Source organism: Hylobates moloch, unplaced genomic scaffold, assembly GCF_009828535.3.
Source record: "Hylobates moloch isolate HMO894 unplaced genomic scaffold, HMol_V3 SCAFFOLD_23, whole genome shotgun sequence".
NCBI lineage: Eukaryota > Metazoa > Chordata > Mammalia > Primates > Hylobatidae > Hylobates > Hylobates moloch.
In genome coordinates this window covers 6741860-6764117 of record NW_026652298.1, presented here as the reverse complement: position 1 = coordinate 6764117, position 22258 = coordinate 6741860, and the positions used below count along the sequence as shown (strand labels likewise).

At 37.8% G+C, this 22258-nt stretch overlaps 1 protein-coding gene across 10 annotated transcripts in view; it reads right to left on the bottom strand.

Moving 5' to 3' along the window:
• Window positions 1-5569: 5569 nt before the first annotated feature.
• Window positions 5570-22258, bottom strand: part of GPBP1 (GC-rich promoter binding protein 1) — a 91010-nt gene continuing 74321 nt past the window's right edge. For 8 of the 10 annotated variants that reach the window (XM_032145530.2, XM_032145532.2, XM_058433828.1 and 5 more), the window contains 5 exons: window positions 21681-21821; window positions 19619-19786; window positions 18132-18319; window positions 7884-7986; window positions 5570-6562 (listed from right to left, as the gene is read on the bottom strand). In XM_032145530.2, the coding sequence (XP_032001421.1) occupies window positions 6404-6562; window positions 7884-7986; window positions 18132-18319; window positions 19619-19786; window positions 21681-21821 (759 nt within the window). In that variant the 3' untranslated portion in view covers window positions 5570-6403. The remainder of the gene's footprint in view (window positions 6563-7883; window positions 7987-18131; window positions 18320-19618; window positions 19787-21680; window positions 21822-22258) is intronic. The other 2 variants (XM_032145533.2, XM_032145535.2) reach the window with 1 other exon arrangement.

Below are 22258 nucleotides of genomic sequence, written 5' to 3'. Positions count from 1 at the left end.
ATAAACCAAAATAACTTTTAAAAAGCTAAACAATGTCAGGACATTAAGTCCAAATTTGAGGGAGAAAATATCTCTTAACCTCACCAAGTCAACTTCTCATAACGCAACTGTACCTCCTTATTACAATATACAGATTGACATTTCATTGTTTTCCCTTCTGATAGTTTTTGCTTCTCTCCACCCATTAAAGAAAACCACATTAGGGTCGGGCGCAGTGGCTCACGTCTGTAATCTTAGCTCTTTGGGAGGCTGAGGTGGATCAGTTGAAGCCAGGAGTTCGAGACCAGCCTGGCCAACATGGCAATACCCCCATCTCTATTAAAAATACAAAAATTAGCCAGGTGTGGTGGCACATGCCTGTAATCCCAGCTACTCGTGAGGCTGAGGAGTAAGAATAGCTTGAACCCGGGAGGCAGAGATTGCAGTGAGCCATGTTCATGCCACTGTGCTCCATCCTGAGCAACAGAGTGAAACTGTCTCAAAAAAAAAAAAAAAATCAAATGGCATTAAGGCTACAACAAAATTATATTCCCTAGTGAGGAAAGGTACATTCTGGCATCTAAGTAAAAATTACATACATAATCATACACAAAAGCTGACACAAACATACAATCTCATTTGCTCAAGATATCAATGTCTACCAGACAACCAGTTTTAGGATATCAAGTGCCCAATTTTAAAAAGGTTAAGTAACTGAAGTAAGGCAAAAGAGTTATATACTCTTGCCAGACACGGTGGCTCACGCCTGTAATCCCAGCATTTTGGGATGCTGAGACAGGAGAATTGCTTGAGCCCAGGACCGTTTGAGACCAGCCTGCCTGAGCAAAGTAGCAAGACTCTTGTCTCTTTAATAAAATTAAAAAGTGAGGGGAAAAAGTTATATACTGTTGTCACAATTCTCCAGCCCATTATCTTTTTTCACCTTTAGCATTCCAGAAAACGAGGAAAAACCTTGAAATGGAGTGCGAGTATCAAGTTAAGCCCTTGCTTAATTATGTGCTTACCTACCTTATTTCCACAAAAAGCATAAAGTGATATGACTAGCAAAGGCAATTCTATTTTGAAAGATTTGAAAGCATGGAAACCCATTCTTCCAATTAGTTCACAGGACTATGACTTACCATTAAAGTTCAATGATTACATTTCAGATCTCTGATAAAACTCATTTTAACAGCTGAATAAAATCAAGCTTAGGTCATAACTGAACTTAATGCCAAACAAAGCAGACATAAAACAGTTGTAATTTACTGTGAGAACTCAAACGGATGTTTCACACTATTTACAACCACTTAGAATAGTACCTGCCTATTTAACAGCAGCTAATTTTTTAAAAAATAGGTACTGCCTGCTACTGGGAAAGGTCCAATTGAATTGTCACTAGTAGCAAATTAGCTAAATTTATGGAACACCTACTGTGAACCAGGATTTACACCAGGTGCTTTTCATTATTGTTTTCATCCTCACAATAACACTATCGAATAGATATTAAGTTGCCTATCTGGATTAAAGTCACAGCTAAAGCCGTGCGTAGCAGCTCACACCTGTAATGCCAGCACTTTGGGAGGCCAAGGTGGGCGGATCATGTGAGGTCAAGTTTGAGACCAACCCGGCCAACATGGCAAAACCCTGTCTCTACTAAAAGTACAAAACTTAGCTGGGTGTGGTGGTCACTCCTATAATCCCAACTACTTGAAAGGCTGAAGCATGAGAATCGCTTGAACCTACAAAGCAGAAGTTGCAGTGAGGAGAGATCACGCCACTGCACTCTAGCCTGGGTGACAGAGCAAAACTGTCTTTAAAAAATAAAAAAAGGCACAACTAAAAAGGGGCAAAGTGTAGTTTCAAGCCCGAGTGTGACTACTTCCACCATACTGTACGTTAATACATTGTAACTGGTTGCTGGACGCAGTGTCTCATGCCTGTAAATCCCAGCACTATGGGAGGCATAGGCAGGCGGATCACTTGAAGTCAGGAGTTCGAGACCAATCCGTCCAACGTGGCGAAACTCCATCTCTAAAAATATGAAATTTAGCCGGGCATGGTGCTGCGCACCTGTAACCCCAGCTACTTGGGAGGCTGAGACATGAGAATCACTCAAACACAGGAGGCAGAGGTTGCAGTGAGCCAAGATCATGCCACTTACACTCCAACCTGGGCGACAGAGTAAGGCTCTGTCTCAAAAAAAAAAAAAATGGGTTTTGGGGGCAGGATTTTTAAATATTCAAAAGCCCAGGCCATGCCCCAGTCTAATTAAACCACAATCTGGGGTGTTGGTGGGGGCGGGGGATGGTTGACACACTGGGGAAGCTCCCCAATGATACCAATGGTGTAGATAAGTTTGGGGCCCACCACTACACATGCTCTTATATATTGCAAGTTAGGACACTGCTGCACTGAACATGCTTCAGCAGTGTCCTTCAACCAGACCTAATGATATATTATAATACATTGTACCTTCAATCATTGTGCCAGAGTAGTTCTACAAAACAAATATTCCATATGGGTAGGCAGAATGAATTTAAAGTGTAAGTTAACTGTACAAGTGAACAAAAATTCACAATTACAAAACCTCTTAATTACATTCTCAAGTCCTAAACTACAAATTTTTCAGGTCCACGTGTCCCATAACTATATATATTTATATATGACAAAAGTCTCGCTGTCGCCCAGGCTGGAGTGCACTGGTACAATCATGGCTCACAGCCTCTGCCTCCCAGGTTCAAGCAATTCTCCTGTCTCAGCCTCCCAAGTAGCTGGGATCAGAGGCATGCACCACCACACCCAGCTAATTTTTGTATTTTTAGTACAGACGGGGTCAGATGGGGTTTCACCATGTTAGCCAGGGTGGTCTTGAATTCCTGACCTCGGGTGATCCTCTCGCCTCAGCCTCCCAAAGTGCTGGGATTACAGGCGTGAGCCACTATGCCCAGCGCCACAGTTAAATATTAAAACAACCACAGCTCTCCTCTGAGTCCCATCATTTTAAGTGCAAGCATTCAGCCCTGCCTAAAGAAAAGAAATATTAAGTAGCAAAACAAAAACCAGAATCTGAAGCATCTCTGCAGCATCTGGAGGCTTTCAGGGGTTTTTCTATTGCTTGATATGTCCTGTCATTCCCCTAACAGCCAAATAACTTTTATAACCTCAGGAAACATAACCATCTAAAAGTTAAAATATCCAACTCTTAGTGATAATCATTTAAAAGCCCTAGTAACACATCCCTTATCGTGTAAGCCAAAATAAAAATCTCACTTTATAGAAATATTTCACAAGTGTGTATCCTTTCTACCCTAGTTATCTTTTTTTTTTTTTTTTGAGACGTAGTCTCACTCTGTTGCCTAGGCTGGAGCACAGTGGCACGATCTCAACTCACTACACCTCTGACTCCTGGGTTCAAGCGATCCTCCTGCCTCAAGATCCTATGAGTAGCTGGGATTACAGGTGTATGCCACCACGCCCGGCTAATTTTTGTATTTTATTTTATTTTTTTTTTTTTTTAAGTAGAGACAGGGTTTCACCACGTTGGCCCAGGCTGGTCTCTAACTCCTCACCTCAGGTGATCTGCTGACCTTGGCCTCCCGAAGTCCTGGGATTACAGGTATGAGCTACTGCACCCAGCCTACCCTCATCATCTAGATTCAACTTAGTTTGCATGATTATGGAGCATGTATGTAGACTCTAATATCAGATTAGGGATGATGACAGATAGGGTGTTAAAACAAGTTATTTAACAGATTCCTAAATTTAAAAGGTTTATATAACCACATTCTAACAGTATATATAAACACTAGCAAAAAAGGACAAAGTATTTTGGGGGAGAACAAGATCCTTTAACATACTGAATTTTGTTAATATAAATCTGATTAAGTCAAGCTTATTTTAGATTAACACACTATTTCAATTTTAATAGAAATTATCTGCAGAAATATTCTAATCCTTATACTAAAATCAACCAAATAGTTTTTGAAATGCTATTTTAAATCGTTACCTTAAGAATTTTGCTCATTAATTACATTTTATACCAAAATAAAATGGGAGGGGTAGAGAATTAGTGACAGGGACTTAAAAGGAACCAAGAAATCTGGGGGAATAATAGATTGTGTTCACTTAGTTGTAGGTCAAAACACTGTAAACTGTATGTTTTACCTGTGTGTTCAAGTCAATTTATACCTCAATAAAGTGTTAAAAATAAAAAAGCTGCAGAAAAGATGAGTTTGAAACAGCCATATTTGCTTTTCAGACTTCCATGGCCTAGTTCTGAGTTCAGCAATTCCACATTAGATCTATAACTAGTTTCTGTGCTTGTAGGCTCTCTTTAAAACAATATGGTCCAAGCTGTTTATCAGCTGCCCATTATTTAGAGAGCAAGCTAAAACTATGTTAAACTTTAACTGTTCTCCTAAATTACGTGTATGGCTCCAACCCCTCATAACCAAGCTTATTAATGTCATTAACTTAATGCATAGAATAACCATACCACTGTACTTTACCATATTTATAAGGAGTAAATTACTAAACACATTCCATATCACAATGCATGAAAGCACAATAAACATGAGTTAACTGCTGGTAAATGGGAATTAAGGCAGAAAAAGCTGAGTATAAGAAAGATGCCAAAAACCAAAATTACAGAATCTTTTCTGAAAGTAGAAAACACAGTAAGGTGGATCTCAAATGTAAACCACATTCCTCAGGTTCCTTCTAGCTTGTTTTTGGAAATACAGGTTGTATCTGATAGATTTCATTAATCTATTAAGCAAATAGTACAATCTAAGAGTCTCAAAGACATTCAATATGTGATACCGATAGCTTTGTCAAAGCATGCTTTACATTCTCCTGTGGCTAATTCTAACTACATTTAACTTTAGCTGATTAGATTGAATTGTAACAAATTATATAGTAAAAACCTTATTTTAAGTATAAGGTCTATTTAATATTTTATTACCGTTCTAATTCTTCCTCAAGTTTTGTGGGAGTGTGCTAGTGCGTTGTTTTTAATTTCCCTGTCACCACCAGTCTCAGTGGGAACAAAAAAAAAAAAAAAAAAAAATACAGTTTCTGGTGAAAACTGGGGAGTCCAGGTAGGGTATTTATGCAGAAATAGCAAAAACACTGCAGCCATCTGAGAAAACACCGTTTTAAAAAACAATAAACACTTAAGATTAGATCTGACATAAAACCTCAAGTATTTTGCTCTAAGATTATGCTCTTTACAATTAGAATATATTTAAACATAAGGGGGAACTAAAAGCAAATGGGGATAAACAAAACCAGAAAAATCAAAATACAAATATACAGAGCCAAAATACTATTTTCGTCAGCAGCAAAACAGAAACAATTCCAAAGTTAATGTGCAAATGAAAATAAAGTCGTTAACAGTCATTCATTTAATAAACTTGTGTATTTGATATGAAAACGCTTATCTTTCCTTTTCTGACCTCGGAAAAGTAATCACCATCTTTAGTAAGGTATTACTTTTAAAAGTATGACTTTAACAAGTGAATAAAGCATGTTTAGAGTATGTTTATGTTTAGAAACAATACCTTGAACACTACAGAAAACAACAATATTCTGAAAATCCAGTTTATTTTCCATGTCGTGGACAGATCCAGTCAGTGTGATCAGTTTTTCTGCGTGTGTAATAATTTATCAAAATAAGTTTTCTCACAAGACTCTTTTTTCATCAACTCTGAAAACCCTGGTCTGACAATATACCCCAATAAAGCTTTTGAAAATCACCTCTTAAAATTTGGAAGAAAATGTGGCAAGTCTTTTCCTGTAACATTTACTGCACTACAAATGGCTAAAGAGCAATTTATGGTTTAAAAGGTGAATAGTACAACAGCTGAGTTCAGGAAATTGTTTTAGTGCACTTTGCTCCAGTTTTAGCCAACATGCTACATTTTCCTTTTTGGTTTTTTTGTTTTGTTGTTGTTTTTTGGGGGGAGGAGAGGGGGACCGCACAAAGTGGACTTGAGGATTTCCATTGTACGAAAAAGATATGACTCTGCAAGCAAAACAGTGTAAGCTGCCTTTTTTCTTAAGACCTGGACATTTTAAGACAGAAGCTTTGCAAAACATTACACAATTTTTTATTATTAAATGAGAAAATCTCATTTGTTACATCGTCACATTGCTAGTCAGAGAAATGTTGCAGTGATGAAGAAAGTCAATGTTGGACCAACCCAAGTCCTCATTCCTACAACATTCATTTACAAAGAAATAATGTTCAACACAGCCCAACAAAACATTCTTGGTTCTCTTCATATTGAAGTCCCCCAAAAAAATCCTCTTCTAATGGGGTATTTCACTACATAAATTATAGTTCTTCATTTTTACAATTCACCCCAAACTGTATGAGAGATGTATCACACTAAGATTTCTAAAGTTGTTAGGAAATCCTTCACACATCGTCGTCATCTGATGTATCACTGCTACTTGTCTCTGTGTCATCATTCTCAGTTGTGGGTTTGAAAGTGCTGTTCTTCCACGGTCCAAACTTGAAGTCACAGATCAGGCCATTTTTCAAAATACCATTTTTTCTCAGACCATTCTTCTGTAACTAAAATGTTAACATCAAAATAAATAAATTATCCCTCAAGAGTTACAAACCTACTGTAATAATACAAGCATGAATATAATAAAATTGTATTCTACCCCAAAAACTCCACAAGTAATGGTATTTCCGAAAAAATTCTGGATCCAGACAAAGTAGATGTGGGTAGATGTGAGTAATAATTGTCACACTGATTAAGGTACTAAACTTTCCCACATTTTTATTGCCTCAAGTGACAACTGTAATAAATACCTTCAGGGACTTACCAGAATATAATCAGAAACCATTAAGCTGTATCTGTTATTTTTATTATTCTGACCTAAATTAATACACCCCCCCAATCTGCTTTGTTCATAGTATGTAAAGTAGAATGAGGTATATAAAGTTACAAAATCGTCTCGTCTAACCAGAGATGAAGATATTAGAAAAAATACAGTTCTCTATTTCTGAAAATGAGAAATCAAAACTAAAAGGTTGGTAATAAGAATTGAGTCAAAAGATCATCAAAGAAGAAAAAAGATAGTTGGCCAAAATCAGAATCAACTTAAGGACAGAAAACAAGCCCAGTGTAGTGGCACAAGCCAGTAGTCCCAGCTGCTCAGGAAGCTGAGGCAAGAGTATTGCTTGAGCCCAGAAATTTGGGGATGCAGTGAGCTATGACCGGCCACTGCACAGAGTGCAGACCCCACACTCTGATGACAGATGTGAGATGACAGAGTGAGACCCCAACTCTTTAATAAACAAATAATGGATTTGAAAAAAAGCATCTCAACTTCCTGACGCTCTAACAAAAATTCCCTAATACTCTTTCAGAAAGGTAACCAGGGAGACATTAAGCAAGATGTTTTAGAATATGAAATACTCTTGTGCAAAGGATAAAAGGTGAAGTTACTTAAGAAGCTACTAACACTCTCTACTTCTTATCACTCTTGCTCCTCCCCTAAAAAAGCCAAAAAAAAAAAAAAAAAAAAAAAGGTCTGGAAAATGACTAATCATAGACATCACTTACACTAACTATTGTACACCCAATAGTTTAAAGAAGTCACTATTGCAGACTTCTATAAAGTCAGTTTAACCAGGTGCAGTGGTTCCTGCCTGTAGTCCCAGTTACTCCAGAGGCTAAGGTTGGAGGATCACTTGGCACTCAGGAGTTCTAGAGGCCAGCTGGACACCATAGCAAAAGCCTGTCCTCCCTCTTTTTTAAAAAAGCAATTCTGACCTATCATGATAAATTCCTAAATGTCCCCCACGCCATGCTTACATATATTTATATTGTTCTAAATAAGGGCAGTGTAAAAGTGAAGTTGTATGATTCAGGTTTTCTTACCTGTTCACTAATAACTTGGAATTCTCTCATTTCATCCTCAGTTAAGGGAGCACATGTTTCATCATTTTCACTGTCTTCCTGCCAGCCCATTTCCTTTAACAATCTGAAAAGGAGAGGAAATTAAGTTTAATGTAAAGCTTACCCTGAGTAGGACAGTGTCATTTATATTATGCATAAGAAAACATGATCCAGGATCCATTATACAAAGACCCCAAGACACATCAAAAGGATTTTTGAGCTCAGGCTTTGAATATCTTTCTGAAAATGAATAAACAGGTAAGATTAATAAACTGATATTAAAATTAGAATGAACTCCTTGACTGCTTAATCTTTGGTGTCAAAGGCTCTTCAGGCTGGAAACTTTTAACAGATTTGTGAAGCAAATCTGCTAAATTCTTATACTAAAAGTAACAGCAATATCTCCACTTTTTCTTCAGTACCACCGTATTTCTGACTACTCATTAGGTTTTCTACTTGGGCGGTCATCAACACTGTAGCAATAGCTACTTCACTTGATTGGGAAACCTCCAAGCTTGTTTCTTATATGGCCACATATCTTGCATTGATATGAAAGGGTTTGTTTTTAAAAAATGAAATCCCTAAGTACTTCTGTTACTCCTACAAGGAGTCTTCAAAAAGTTCATAAAAAATGTGTATCATGGAAAAACTATGCAAGAATTTCAAGAAAAAAATTCTGCACCAAAATAAACTTGTGCTAACTTGTGATAACATGTTTCAACAGAATCTTGTTTAAGGCATCACAAAGGGTAAGACATCAGTTTGGGAAAAGCCCCTATCAGATCAACATGAATTCTGCTAAAATCAAAGCAAGAACAAATACCAAATTTATGGCGAAACTTGGGTGGAAGAATAATGAAATCACTGATGCTTTACGAAAAGTTTATGGGGACAATACCCCACGGAAACAAGAAATTTCAAATAGATAACTCATTTTAAGAAAAGATGAGGTGATTCTAAAGAGATGAAGCCCTCACAGAAGCAGCAGATCATCTCCATCAATTGACAAGGAAAAAATTAATCTTGTTAGTGCCCTAACTGAAGAGGACTGACTATTAACAACAGAAATAGCCAACACCACAGACAAGACATCTCACTTGGTTCAGCTTACATAATTCTGAATGAAAAATTAAAGTTGAATAATTTCCACTCAATGTGTGCCCAGACCATCTGCAGACAAAAATAGAGCTTTCAATAGAAAGTTTAAACAAGTGGGATCAAGATTCTGAAGCACTTCTTCAAAGAACTGCACATGGCTTTACCAGTATGATCCAGAAGACAAATCACAATCAAAGCACTAGCTACCAAGAAGTGGAAGTGATCTGCTCAAAGCAAAAGAGGACCACTCAAAAGCAAAGGTCACGGCAACAGTTGTTTGGAAGGGATAAACACCAGTAACATCTGCTTATTATGAGAGTGTTTTGAGAAGGAAAGCTAAAGCTTTAGCAGAAAAATGCCTGGGAAAGCTTCACCAGAGAGTCCTTAACCACAATACTCCTGCTTATTCCTCTCATCAAACAAGGGCACCTTTGCAAAGTTTCAACGGGAAATCATTAGGCATCTACCTTTCAGTCCTCATTTGGCTCCTTCTGACTTCGTTTCCTAATCTTAAATTTTAGAGGGGGCCCATTTTTCTTCAGTTAGTGTAAAAAAGACAGCACTGACACGGTTAAACTGCCAGGGTCCTCAGTTCTTCAGGGATGGTCTAAATGACTGGTATCTGCTTAAAAAAGGGTCTTGAACTTGATGGAGTTATGTTGAAAAACAGAGTTCATAGTTTTTATCATTTAATTACATTGTTCCACAAACGCTGAAGTCCCCTTATTTACACCTACTCATCTTTTAACTTGCGCCTGCTACACATTAGCTGCTTATAGACTTTTAGACCTTTTTTCAAAGAGTCTCACTATCTGAGACCTTGAATAAAACGTAACATGGTATCCACATTTTACAGATGAACAATCAAGATCATATAAGTAAAATAACTTGCTTACTTGAAGGCAAAGACAATTTTGGTTTTCTGTCTCCCAAATTAATATGTGTTGCACAGCACCTAGTTGCTTCTGAACACAAATGTCACAGCATTAATCATTTCTTCTTTCATTCCTTTTAGCCACGACTTCTTCCAATGCACTATCTTTACTCTTTAATCTGGATGGCCTCCTTTTGGAATAGCATTTCCATTCACTTTTACCACTCAATGCCACCTAATACAGAGACTATTAAATCTAGACTAGCAAAATGATCTAACTGCTCTTTTGCTGGATCCAAACTTTTACCTGTTTTACTTTTATAAACTGAATCGTAACTAAGCAATAATGCAGATGGAAAAAACTATCAACTATTATGAAAGAGAATATAACAGAAGGCAAGTATTTCTACTTCTCCACCAGAGGCTGTAGCTTTTAACTGTTCCTGAAATAGCTTTCAAAATAATCTAGTCGAGCATAGTGGCTCAACGCCTGTAATTCCAGCACTTTGAGAGACCGAGGTGTGAGGATCACTTGAGCCCAGGGGTTAAGACCAGCCTGGGCAACAAAGTGAGACCCCATGTCTACAAAAAAAAAAAATAAGAAAAAATAAAAACAATCTGTGTTTCCCCTTTCCCCCATAAACATACAAACATGTGCCACATAACTATATTTTGGTCAGACAACTGCACATATGATGCATAATCCCAATGAGACTGTAATACCATTTTCTTACTGTACCTTTGTATATGTTTAGATATGCTTAGATATACAAATACATACCACTGTATCATGATTACAAATACTATACAATATTCAGTACAGTAACATGCTATATAGGTTTGTAACCTAGAAATAAGTCTACACCATATAGCCTAGGTAGGTAGTAGGTTATACTATCTAGTTTGTTTAAGTACACACTATGAGTTTCACGCCATGACAAAATCACCTAACAACACATTTCTCAGAATATATCCGTCATTAAGCAATGCATAACTGACTATATTACTGTAACCCTTATCTGTACTTTGCTTTTTCATTTAAATTATTCCTTCCCACTCTCCTTCAAACTATTGCCAAATCATCCTGATACCGGTTTCACAACTACTATCCTCTGATAAATATTTTCGGTGGCTTCTCACTTTCTAAAGAACAAACTCCTTAACTGTGTTTGTGCCACGGTCACAAATTTAAATTCCTCAGTAGAGAAAATCTAGGATTAGAAGTTAGAAGACCTGGGTCACAGTTCCTACTCTATCACAAACCAAGTATAAGACATCTCTAAAGTCCTGCCTTTTCAATATGATCTTTAACTTCAGTGAATAAATTGCCCACTTGTGTCGAAATATCCCACTTAATACCCTTAAAACAAACTAGGTATATACACCATTCTAACCATGTCTTTACATCCCTTCTTTTTCCAAAATACTATCTAGCACGCTTGCCCTTATTTATGTCTAACCCTTTCAAGATTTAATTTAGGTCCCAATTAAATCTTTGTGACTAAGGCCAGGTGTGATGGTTCATGCCTGTAATCCCAGTAATTCAAGAGGCCAGGGCAGGAGGATTACTTGAGGCTAGGAGTTCAAGACCAGCCTGAGATATAGTGAGACCATGTCTCTAAAAAATAAATATTTATACAAATAACTATTTTAAAAACAAAGAAAGAAAGAAACCTCTGACTGGTACCCAAGTCATAATGATCTCTATCCCCAAACCCTCTGAATTTCTTTGGCATTTACTTCCACTAATTTGGTGCTTGCTTAAACAAGTTGACAACTGTACCCCTCTGATGTTGAGGCTACCCTCAATACCCTGATAAAGTTGCTAAAACTTGACAATGAAACTAAGAATGATCTATGTGCCTCAGTATTGAATATTTCATATTTTAATATTTGAAAATAATTATCCTTAAAAAACCTATCACTGGCCAGGCGCAGTGGCTCACACCTATAATCCCAGCACTTTGGGAGGCCAAGGCAGTGGATCATCTGAGGTCAGGAGTTCGAGACCAGCCTAGCCAACATGGTGAAACCTCGTCTCTATTAAAAATACAAAAAATTAGCCAGGTGTTGTGGCGGGTGCCTGTAATCCCAGCTATTCCGGGAGGCCAAGGCAGGAGAATCACTTGAACCTGGGAGGTGGAGGTTGCAGTGAGCAGAGGTCACGCCACTGTACTCCAGCCTGTGTGACAAGAGTGAAACTCCATCTCAAAAAAAAAAAAAAAAAAAAAAAACCTATCACTGCCCCATATTATCAAATTCAACTGATATGAGTATTTATATGTATATAACTTAAGAAGTCACAAAGTTTACAGAAAATATGAAGCAATGGAAAAGAAGTAACATTCCATTTTGACAGAGAAAAAAAAAACCCTAAAATCTAAAAGAAGCCATTAACTCTCTTAGCTTAGAGTGGGGAAAAAGGTGTTGATATGTCTTTGAAACATTTACAAACACATATTCTACTTAAACAGTCAAGGAAACTCAAACTAAGAAATTTAAATAAAAACAGTTCCATATCAACTAGCACCTTTACTTCCTCCCTTTTCTGTCTTAGGATCTTTTTCAGCAAGTGCAACATTTCTATAAAACTATCCCTCTATTCCAACTAGCTGCTACCAAATCTGAAATCTTGAATCCACAATTTTATTCTATTCTTGGCAAATAACAAAATGTTCTCATTGTTTGCCCCCTTCATCTTCATGTCCGCACTAGATAATGGTATTCCTATGCATAACTAATTCTCTCTTTTTATAGTTTAAACTATATGGTTTAGGGGGAAAAAAACTTGGTTAAAACTTTTAAAGTAACCTAAATATAAAAGTATCCACTGTTTTAAAAAGACAAAAACAATGTAATCTATAAAGTCTCAAAAAAAAATTAAAACATATATACTAAAATAATCATTCAAGTAAGTCATTACTGATACTATCTCTTCACGCAGTATGGGGTGTTTTTTTTTTCCCTTCCCTCTAGAGCTTACTCCAATTTAGGATGTTTCTGTCTTTTATATATTTTTTGAGATGGAGTCTTGCTCTGTCGTCCAGGCTACAGTTCAGTGGTGCTATCTCAGCTCACTGCCACCTCACCTCCTGGGTTCCAGAGATTCTTGTGCTTCAGCCTCCTCAGTAGTTGAGAATACAGGCACACACTACCATGCCTAGCTAATTTTTGTATTTTTAGTAGAGATGGGATTTCACCATGTTGGCCAGGCTGGTCTCAAACTCCTGGCATAAGTGACCCACCTGCCTCAGCCTCCCAAAGCGCTGGGATTATAGGCGTGAGTCCTTGTCCCCAGCCGGATATTTTCATCTTGATTTGCCTTAGTTTCTAAATCTCATCTTCTCCATTTTCTCCTGTTAGTAGTCACAGAGAACCAAATTCTGTCAAGTTATGAGACTAAAGTCTCTCTTCCATAGTCTTCCTAAATGAAACAAGAAGCCACCAAAATGCTTCCTGCACTAAATATCTGCTTTGCAGATTAAAAAAATAAAAGTTAAAACATTAGATATGTCTATTAGGGGTTATAAGAAACATTTTCTAAAGGTATGGGCCAACTGTTCTTTTGCTAAGTACTGAAGAGAAATCGGAAGACAAGTTATTAGGTGACAACTTTCTCACTATGGCCTTAATGGATAGATTCTGTGAGTTAAAAAATCTTTTATCTGTATTCTTTTACTGCCTATGCTCTATCTCCTTAAGAGGCAACTCATCTTTTACTATCATTAGAATATCTGATATGTTTATGTTTTATTGTTTTATTCTCCTTTCTACACACACGCCTTTTCTCTTTCTACCAATTGTGTGACTAGAAATATTTCAATGATCATTGGTGAGAGTGCAAATTACCGGAATGTTTTTGGATAACATGGCAGTAGCTGATTATTTTAAATATGTATGCCATCTGACCAATTAAATTCACTCCTAGTAATCTGTTACCTACACATTTATACAAATATTCAAGAATATAAATATAAGGATGCTGATAACAGCATTATTTGGAATAAGAGGGGGAAGAGGAAAGAAGAGAGAGGAAAGGGGAAGAGAGGAAATGGGAGAGAAAGGGAAAGAGAAGGAGAGAAAAGAGAGAGAGGACGTGAACACATATAAATCTTGATCACAGGAAAATAGTTTCACAATTTATAGCCATACTATAGAAGAGTGGCTTCAAATGGCAGAGGGGGGAAAACAAGGTGATTCACTAGAATGATCGAAAAAATTCTGAAGTATCTATTTATGTCCATCTTTTTAAAAAAGAATTCATGTTTGCTAAATTTTTTCTATTTTGACGTTTCAGCCATCACTCAAGCCTATCAGTCACAAGTCATAAACTGTATTATGTGGTAGCGTGAAGTGCCACAATTTGGGAAGCAATAAAAATAGTGTGGTTATTTATTCATCTGTTCACATTAAATGTACAATAAATTATACTTTGAACAAGTTAATTTATAGATATTATCTGATTAAGTTATTTATAAATTAATCTAGCTAAATTAATTCTCAAATGCAATTATCACCAGCCCAATAAATTATTTTAGGAGAAAGGTCCAAATACAAAACTTACTCTTTTTTTTTTTTTTTTTTTTTTTTTTGAGACAGTCTCACTCTGTCACCCAGGCTGGAGTGCAGTGGCACGATCTCGGCTCACTGCAACCTCTACCTCCCAGATTCAAGTGATTCTCATGCCTCAGCCATCCGAACAGCTCGGATTACAGGCATGCACCACCATGCCCAGCTAATTTTTGTATTTTCAGTAGAGACAGGGTTTCACCATGTTGGCCAGGCTGGTCTTGAATTCCTGACCTCAAGTGACCCGCCCACCTTGGCCTCCCAAACTGCTGGGATTTCAGGCGTGAGCCACAACGCCCAGCCTACAAAATTAAATGCCTACACATTCACATACAATAGTTACAGCCACATTTAAGAAGCAAAACAGGACATGATTTGGAGAAGGAAAACAAAAATAACCACGAAGATAAAGTAATAATATATGATTAAAGACAGAAAGATAAAGATTTATTCTGAAGGAGCAATCTAAGGGAAAAAAAGCGGGGGGCGTGGGGCAGGGCTGGGCATGGTGGCTGTAATCTCAGCACTTTGGGAGGCCAAGGCAGGAGGATCACTTGAGCCCAAGAGTTTGAGACCAGCCTGGGTAACATGGCGAAACCCCATCTCTACAAAAAATACAAAAGTTAGCCAGGCATGGTGGTACGCACCTGTAATCCCAGCTGTTCCAATGACTGAGGCAGGAGCATCATTTGAGTGGTATCAGTGAACCATCACTGTGCCACTGCACTCCAGGCTGGACAAGGGAATAAGACCCCGTGCCTCAAAAAAAAGAAAGAAAAGAACGAAAGAAGATCTAGCCAGGTGTGGTGGCTCACGTCTCTACTCCCAGCACTCTGGGAGGCCGAGGCAGGAGTATCACTTGAGTCCAGGAATTTGAGATCAGCCTGGGAAACACAGTGACACAGTGAGCGCTCATCTCTACATTTTGTTTTGTTTTGTTTTGTTTTTTAAGGGAGCAGGTATAACCTTTGGCAGGAGAAATATCAACTAAACTATTAAAACATTTGAAAAAATTAGAAATAAAAAGTAAAATTAAAATATTCCTCAAAAAAACTATAGATTTACAAAACAGGTAGAAAAATACTGCAATATTTACTTCCCTCATTCATTTAACAAATTTAAGCAAAGTAATCTGCCAAGCACCATTCTAGGTGCTAGATACAATAGTGAACAAGATGGACAAAATGTTTGGCCTCATGTAGCTTATGTTCTTAATTAAAATAGAAGTTGAAATTAATAAATAAATTCCACAAAAGATATCCAAGAGGAGATATAACCCAGTTTTCCACTGTCTTAGAATTAAATGAGGTTCTAGAAGAACTGACAAAAAGTCAAGTCAATCGACTGGGCTGTTAATAAATGTAACTTAGCCCTGAGCTTGCTCTTAGAAGATGTAAGACTTTTTAAGTTAAAAAAAAAAAAAAAAAATCAGTTTATACAAAGCAATTACAGAATAATAATATGATAATCTAAGGGTATAAACTATTAACTTTCTTTGCTTTCGTAGTTTTTAAATCCTTTAGTTATGCCAAACCATATGGTTATTTAAGGAATACAGTAAGGGTATGTCATTTCTGCAAAAATACCTGCTTTTAACTACAAAAAACAAAAATAAATTCTAGATATGAATACTCTTCAATTCTAAGAGATCACTATTTTTTAAAACGCTTTAGACTACCCTGATGGAAGCAAAAAGTGCTGTTGAAAGTTTACAGCAGGCTGGGAGCTGTGGCTCACGCCTGTAATCCTAGAACTTCAGGAGGCTGAGGCAGGTGGATCACTTGAGGTCAGGAACTCAAGACCAGCCTGGCCAACATGGTGAAATCCCATCTCTACTAAAAGACAAAAATTAGCCAGGCGTGGTGGCGTGTGCCTGTATTCTCAACTACTGAGGAGGCTGAAGCACAAGAATCTCTGGAACCCAGGAGGTGAGGTGGCAGTGAGCCAAGATCGTGCCACTGAACTCCAGGCCTGGGAGACAGAGCGAGACCTGTCAAAAAAAAAAAAAAAAAAAAATTTACAGTAAAAACTAAATTACTGGCTGGGCACTGTGGCTCATGCCTGTACTCCTAGCACTTTGGGAGGGCGAGGTGGGAGGATCGCTTCAGCTCAGGAGTTTGAGACTAGCCTACGCAACATAGTGAAACCCTCATCTCTACAAAAAATAGAAAAATTAGCTGGGTATGGTGGTGCACACCTGTGGTCCCAGCTACTTGGTAGGCTGAGGTGGGGGGAATCACTTGAGCCTGGGAGACAGAGGTTACAGTGAGCTAATACCGCACCACTGCACTCCACCCTGGGTGACAGAGTGAGACACTGTCTCAAAAAATAAATCACATATTGGGACAATTCGCTATCCACGCGGGAAAGGATGAATCTGGACTCCCACCTCACATCATCCAGAAAACCTGCATAAACCATACAAGGAAAAAAATGAACTACATCAAAATTAAAACTTTCTGCGCTTCAACGGGTACCACTGAAGCCGTGTATGGTGGTGCAAGCCTGTAATCCCAGCTACTCAGGAGGATCACTTGAGACCAGTCTGGGCAACATAGGAAGACCTCATCTCAAAAGGTGCCTGTGGGGGTGGGGTGGGGGTGGGGGCAGGGTGGGGGTGGGTGGGAGGTGGTTGCACTACTGAGAGAATGAAAAAACTCACAGAATGGGAGAAATTATCTGCCAATCATATATGAGACTTAAATATATAAAGAACTCTTACAACTTATTAAGAAAATGTATTTTTTAAATGAGCAAAGTATTTATACAGTTATTTCTCTCCAAAGAGGATAAATGGCCAATAAGCACATAAAAAGATACTCAACACTATTAGTCATTAGGGAAATCATACTTCACACCCACTGGAATGACCGTAATCAAAGATAGATGGTACCAAGTGTTGGTAAGAAATCATACCACAAAAAGAAATCATACTTCATACCCACTAGAATGACTGTAATCAAAGATAGATGGTACCATGTGTTGGTAAGAATGTGGAGAAACTAGAACCTTCTATATTGCTGATGAGGAAGTAAAATGACATAGTCATTTTGGAAAATAGTTTGTCAGTTTCTAAAAATGTGAAACACAGAGCTATCATATGTCCCACCAATTCAACTCCTAGGTATCTACCCAAAAGAAATAAAAACATATCCACACAAGAACTTATATATGAATGTTCACAGCAGCATTATCCAAAACAGTCAAAAAGACTGGACTAGAGCCTACTGTTAAAAAAAAAAAAAAAAAAAAAAGAGGTGGAAACAACTAATATTCATCAACTGATAAACAAAAAAGCAGTATAGTCATATAGTGTACTATTCAGCAATAAAAAAGGAACAAAGTACTGACGTGCTTACAATGCAAATAAAACTTGAAAATATTATACTTAGTGAAAGAAGCTAGACATCGAAAATCACATACTATATTATTCCACTTATATAAGATACATATACAAGGCAAATCTATAGAAAGAATAGTAGCTGCCTAGGACAGAGTGCAAATGAAAAGTAAATGCAAATGAACAAAGGGCTACCTTGAATATATTAAAAATCATCTGTATATCATAATGGGTGAAATTTATGGCATAAGCTGTATTTCAATAAACCTGTTAAATCACATAAAAACTCTGTAATATTGAAATCTCGAATACAGAAAATGCTGAGGAAAAAGTACAAACAAATACTAGCCTGTGTTCTGCCTCAAGTGAACTTGAAAGAACATCAGTTTGTGGGAAGGTTGAAGACCGAATGATCTGCTGGGAAATCACTGAGGCATTGCCATTCTCTTGAGGAATTTCATTTTCATCGAAGTTTCGGTTTATATCCCTTTCTTGGTGAGTACTATTGCTGTTATGTAAATTAAATGAGTCGTCATCCTGATTTTTAGAGAGTTAAAAAAAAAAAAAAAAAGAATGAGTTCTAAAGAATACAGTTATCAAAAACTTTTAATAGATCCTAACTAAGCTTCCATTGAAAATACATAAATGTGGCCAGGCACAGTGGCTCACCCCTGTAATCCCAGCACTTTGGAAGGCCAAGGCAGGTGGATCATCTGAGGTCAGGAGTTTGCAACGAGCCTGGCCAAAATAGTGAAACCCCGTCTCTATTAAAAATACAAAAAAATAAGCTGGGCGTGGTGACACACGCCTGTAGTCCTAGCTGCTTGGGAGGCTGTGGCAGGAGAATTGCTTGAACCTAGGAGGCAGAGGTTGCAGTGAGCCAAGATCATGCCATTGTACATTGTACTCCAGACAAGAGCAAAACTCTACAAAAAAAACCAACAACCATAAATGTAATACTTATAATTGTTAAATTTAGGAATGAAAAATTAAGCCAGGATGGATATCCAAAGCTTTCTTACCCTAAGTATTCATATCTATACAACAAAGGCAAAACTAAAAGCACGAAGGCAGGCAAGAGAGAAGTAAAAGAAAGCAGATATAAACAAGAACGCTTTTTAAATGTATTTTTCCACAGAAACTATAGAATGAAGCAAATCTACTTTAGAAATGAAGTCATGGCCAGGCACAGCGGCTCACGCCTGTAATCACAACACTTTGGGAGGCCAAGGCAGGCGGATCACCTGAAGTCAGGAGTTCAAGACCAGTCTGGCCAACACGGTGAAACCCCGTTTCTACAAAAAATGAAAAAATTAGCCAGACATACAAAAAATACAAAAATTAGCCAGGTGTGGTGGCACACGCCTATAATCCCTGCTACCAGGAAGGCTAAGGAACAAGAATTGCTTGAACCTGGGAAGCGAAGGTTGCAGTAGCCCAAGATGATGCCATTGCACTCCAGCTTGGGTGACAGAGTGAGACTTTGTCTCAAACTAGGAGGAGGGGGGAAGAGGGAAGGGGAATGGGGGGGGAAGGGGAGGGGAAAAGGGAAAGGGAAGGGGAGGGGGAGGGAAGGGGAAAGGGAAGGGGAAGGGGGGAAGGGGAGGGAGGGGAGGGGAGGAAGGGGGGAGAGGTAAGGGAGGGGTGGGAGGGGTGGGGGGAGGGGGAAGGAGGTAAGGAGGAGATGGGAGGGGAGAGGTCAAGTCATTATTTATGCAAATGGCTTTCCAAGTTTCTTTCCAAGATGATTCAAATGTATTCCAAGGTCCTAATACATGCTCAAATATTTCAATGACATATCAATGTCAAATCAAGTATTGCTATAAATTCAATTACCTTCTCTGAGCCAGCACGGCTTTCATCTTCATGTTCCTCTTCTACTCTGTCTCTTTTCAATGCTTTCAAAAATTCACTCTTCTTATCAGTGCGCATTCGTGTCAGTTTGGTTAGACGAGGCTGCTGATTAAGTTTGTCAACAGGAGAAGAGGAATTTGAGCGATTACACTAAGAGGAAATTCAGAAATACTGATAAATATATAGCCAAGGAATCAATGTCAACGTAAAATTCACTACTACCACAGCTTCCTATTTTACCTTTATTCACAAAACAAAATTGATTATAATGTCTATGTTAAAGTCTACTCTCTATCCCTGTTTTTTCCCCTACTGAATGAGTCAACAAAAGAATTTTCTTATCCCACAAACAATGAAGGTCTGATAATACTCAGAACTATGATTCTAAATTAGGTGTCTAAATATTATTTTATAAATGCATCCTAGAATTGTTTAAACTTTTCTATAATACACAGAAGAGCAGCTTTTCAAACTGTGTTACACAGAGTTCTAGAGTTCGGTAACTGCTCCAATAAAATCTATTTTATAATTATTTATACACATACATAGGGTTTATCAGAGTGGATTTCACCTGGGAAAATGTTTGTGAGACGGCAGGGAGGAGGGGAGAAATAATCCTTTTGTTTTTGGTTCTTTGGTGTTTTGACAGTGGAACACAAAACAGAATGTTAAAACTCTGTGTCATTTGGATTATTAGTCACGGAAACAAACCATAATAATGCTTACTTATTAGCATTAATGTTTGTATATTATAACTAATCTTAGCAGAATTAACCAGCTAGGAATGCTAGTCCTTCCCCCAAAGCTCAAAAATTCTGTATCTGAGATTGTAAATAAAAAACAGTATATGAGGGGTTCCAATACAGTACCCAAAGCAATTTCAGGTATAATAATATAAGTGTTACGGGTGTCCTTTGACACTAGACTGGTCAGAGAACTCCCTGTTCTGGGAGTTTCAAAACCTTGATCAAATGAGAAAGAAATACCTGAACTACCAGGTACTCCCAGTCAGTACAGTAACAATACACACCTTTCTCTCTTATTCCTCCTTTCCCCCCAATCAGTGTTAACAGTAATAAAATGTCCATCATCCCCAAAAGAAGACATTATACAATACAAATCCTCATTAGTTAAGTTCAATCCTACAACGTAACTATCACAAGTATCAAATAACATTGCAATTTTCATAATTATTTTCTTAAAAATTACTCTTGGTCCAGGTGTGGTGGCTCATGCCTGTAATTCCAGGAACTGGGAAGCTGAGGAGAGAGGATCACTTGACACCAGGCGTTTGAGACCAGCCTGGACAACATAGCGAGATCCTCGTCTCTACAAAAAGTAAAAAATTAGCTGGCCCAGTGGCAAGCACCTGTAGTCCTAGACAATCAGGAGACTAAGATGGGAGGATTGCTTGAACCCAAGAGGTCAAGGCAGCAGTGAGCCACAAATGAGCCACTGTACTCTGGCCTGAGCAACAGAGACCCTGTCCCTCCCACCACCCCCAAAGAAATTATTCTTTATTAGGATGTTTGGAATTCCACCCCCATCCCCACTCTGCCACCACTTTTGAGATAGGGTCTCACTCTGTTGCCCAGGCTTGAGTACAGTGGCACAATCACAGCTTGCTGCAGCCTTGACATTCCCAGACTCAGGTGTTCCTCCCACATTAGCCTCCCAAGATCTGGGACCATAGGCACATACCACCAAGCCCAGCTATTTTTTTAAGTAGAGACAGGGTTTCACCACCTGTCTCTGGTCTGAAATTCCTGGGCTCAAGTGATCCTCCTGTCCCACTTCCCAAAATGTTGGGATTATAGGAATGAGCTACCACATCCAGCTGGAAATTTTCATTTAAAGTATTTTAAATGATTCCTACTTTCCCAAAGTGCAAAACTGGTTAACAAATGAAGTATATGAATCCAGTTTTCTGAAGGAATGAAACTCATTTTAATGTATTCATTTAATGAGTTTCTACCTTTTATTTACTGTTAAATTATCATAATTAAAATGTTACATTCCTCAAGTGTAATTTTTAATGTCATACCTCTTTCACTGAATTTGTTGATGGACTGAAGTTCTTGGCAGTTGATTTAAAAGCATTAAAGTTGCCAACACCAAATGTGGACTCATGAGGGAAAGAAGTTCCAACTTTATTTTCTTTTGTTTGGCTTTTCCATTGTGTAGGCTAAAGAAAAACACACAAACATTAATGGCTATCAAAAACAGGTTACAGGAGAAAGACAAAAACAGTGAATATTATAAAACAAAAATGACTACACTAGGCTCATAAAAACTATTTTTGTATCACATTGCATTATTCCTACATAGTTCCCTGTCCCTTTCTTTTTCAACAAAATAAAAACTGAACATTTAGGTATCTAACTAAATTACTATTTTTCCAAAGCTACATAAACATAAACTTGGGTTTCTTTCACTTGAGAATAAGAAACATTTAAGTTTCCAAAACCTAAAACTGACCACCAGGTAAAACAGCATTATATATTATCATTAAGCAAATATATCACAAATACATCCAGCAAAAAAAAAAAAAATTGTAAGTTTCACTTACTACTGCTAAAACAATAAAACCACACACACGCACACACCACATCAAAGATAATT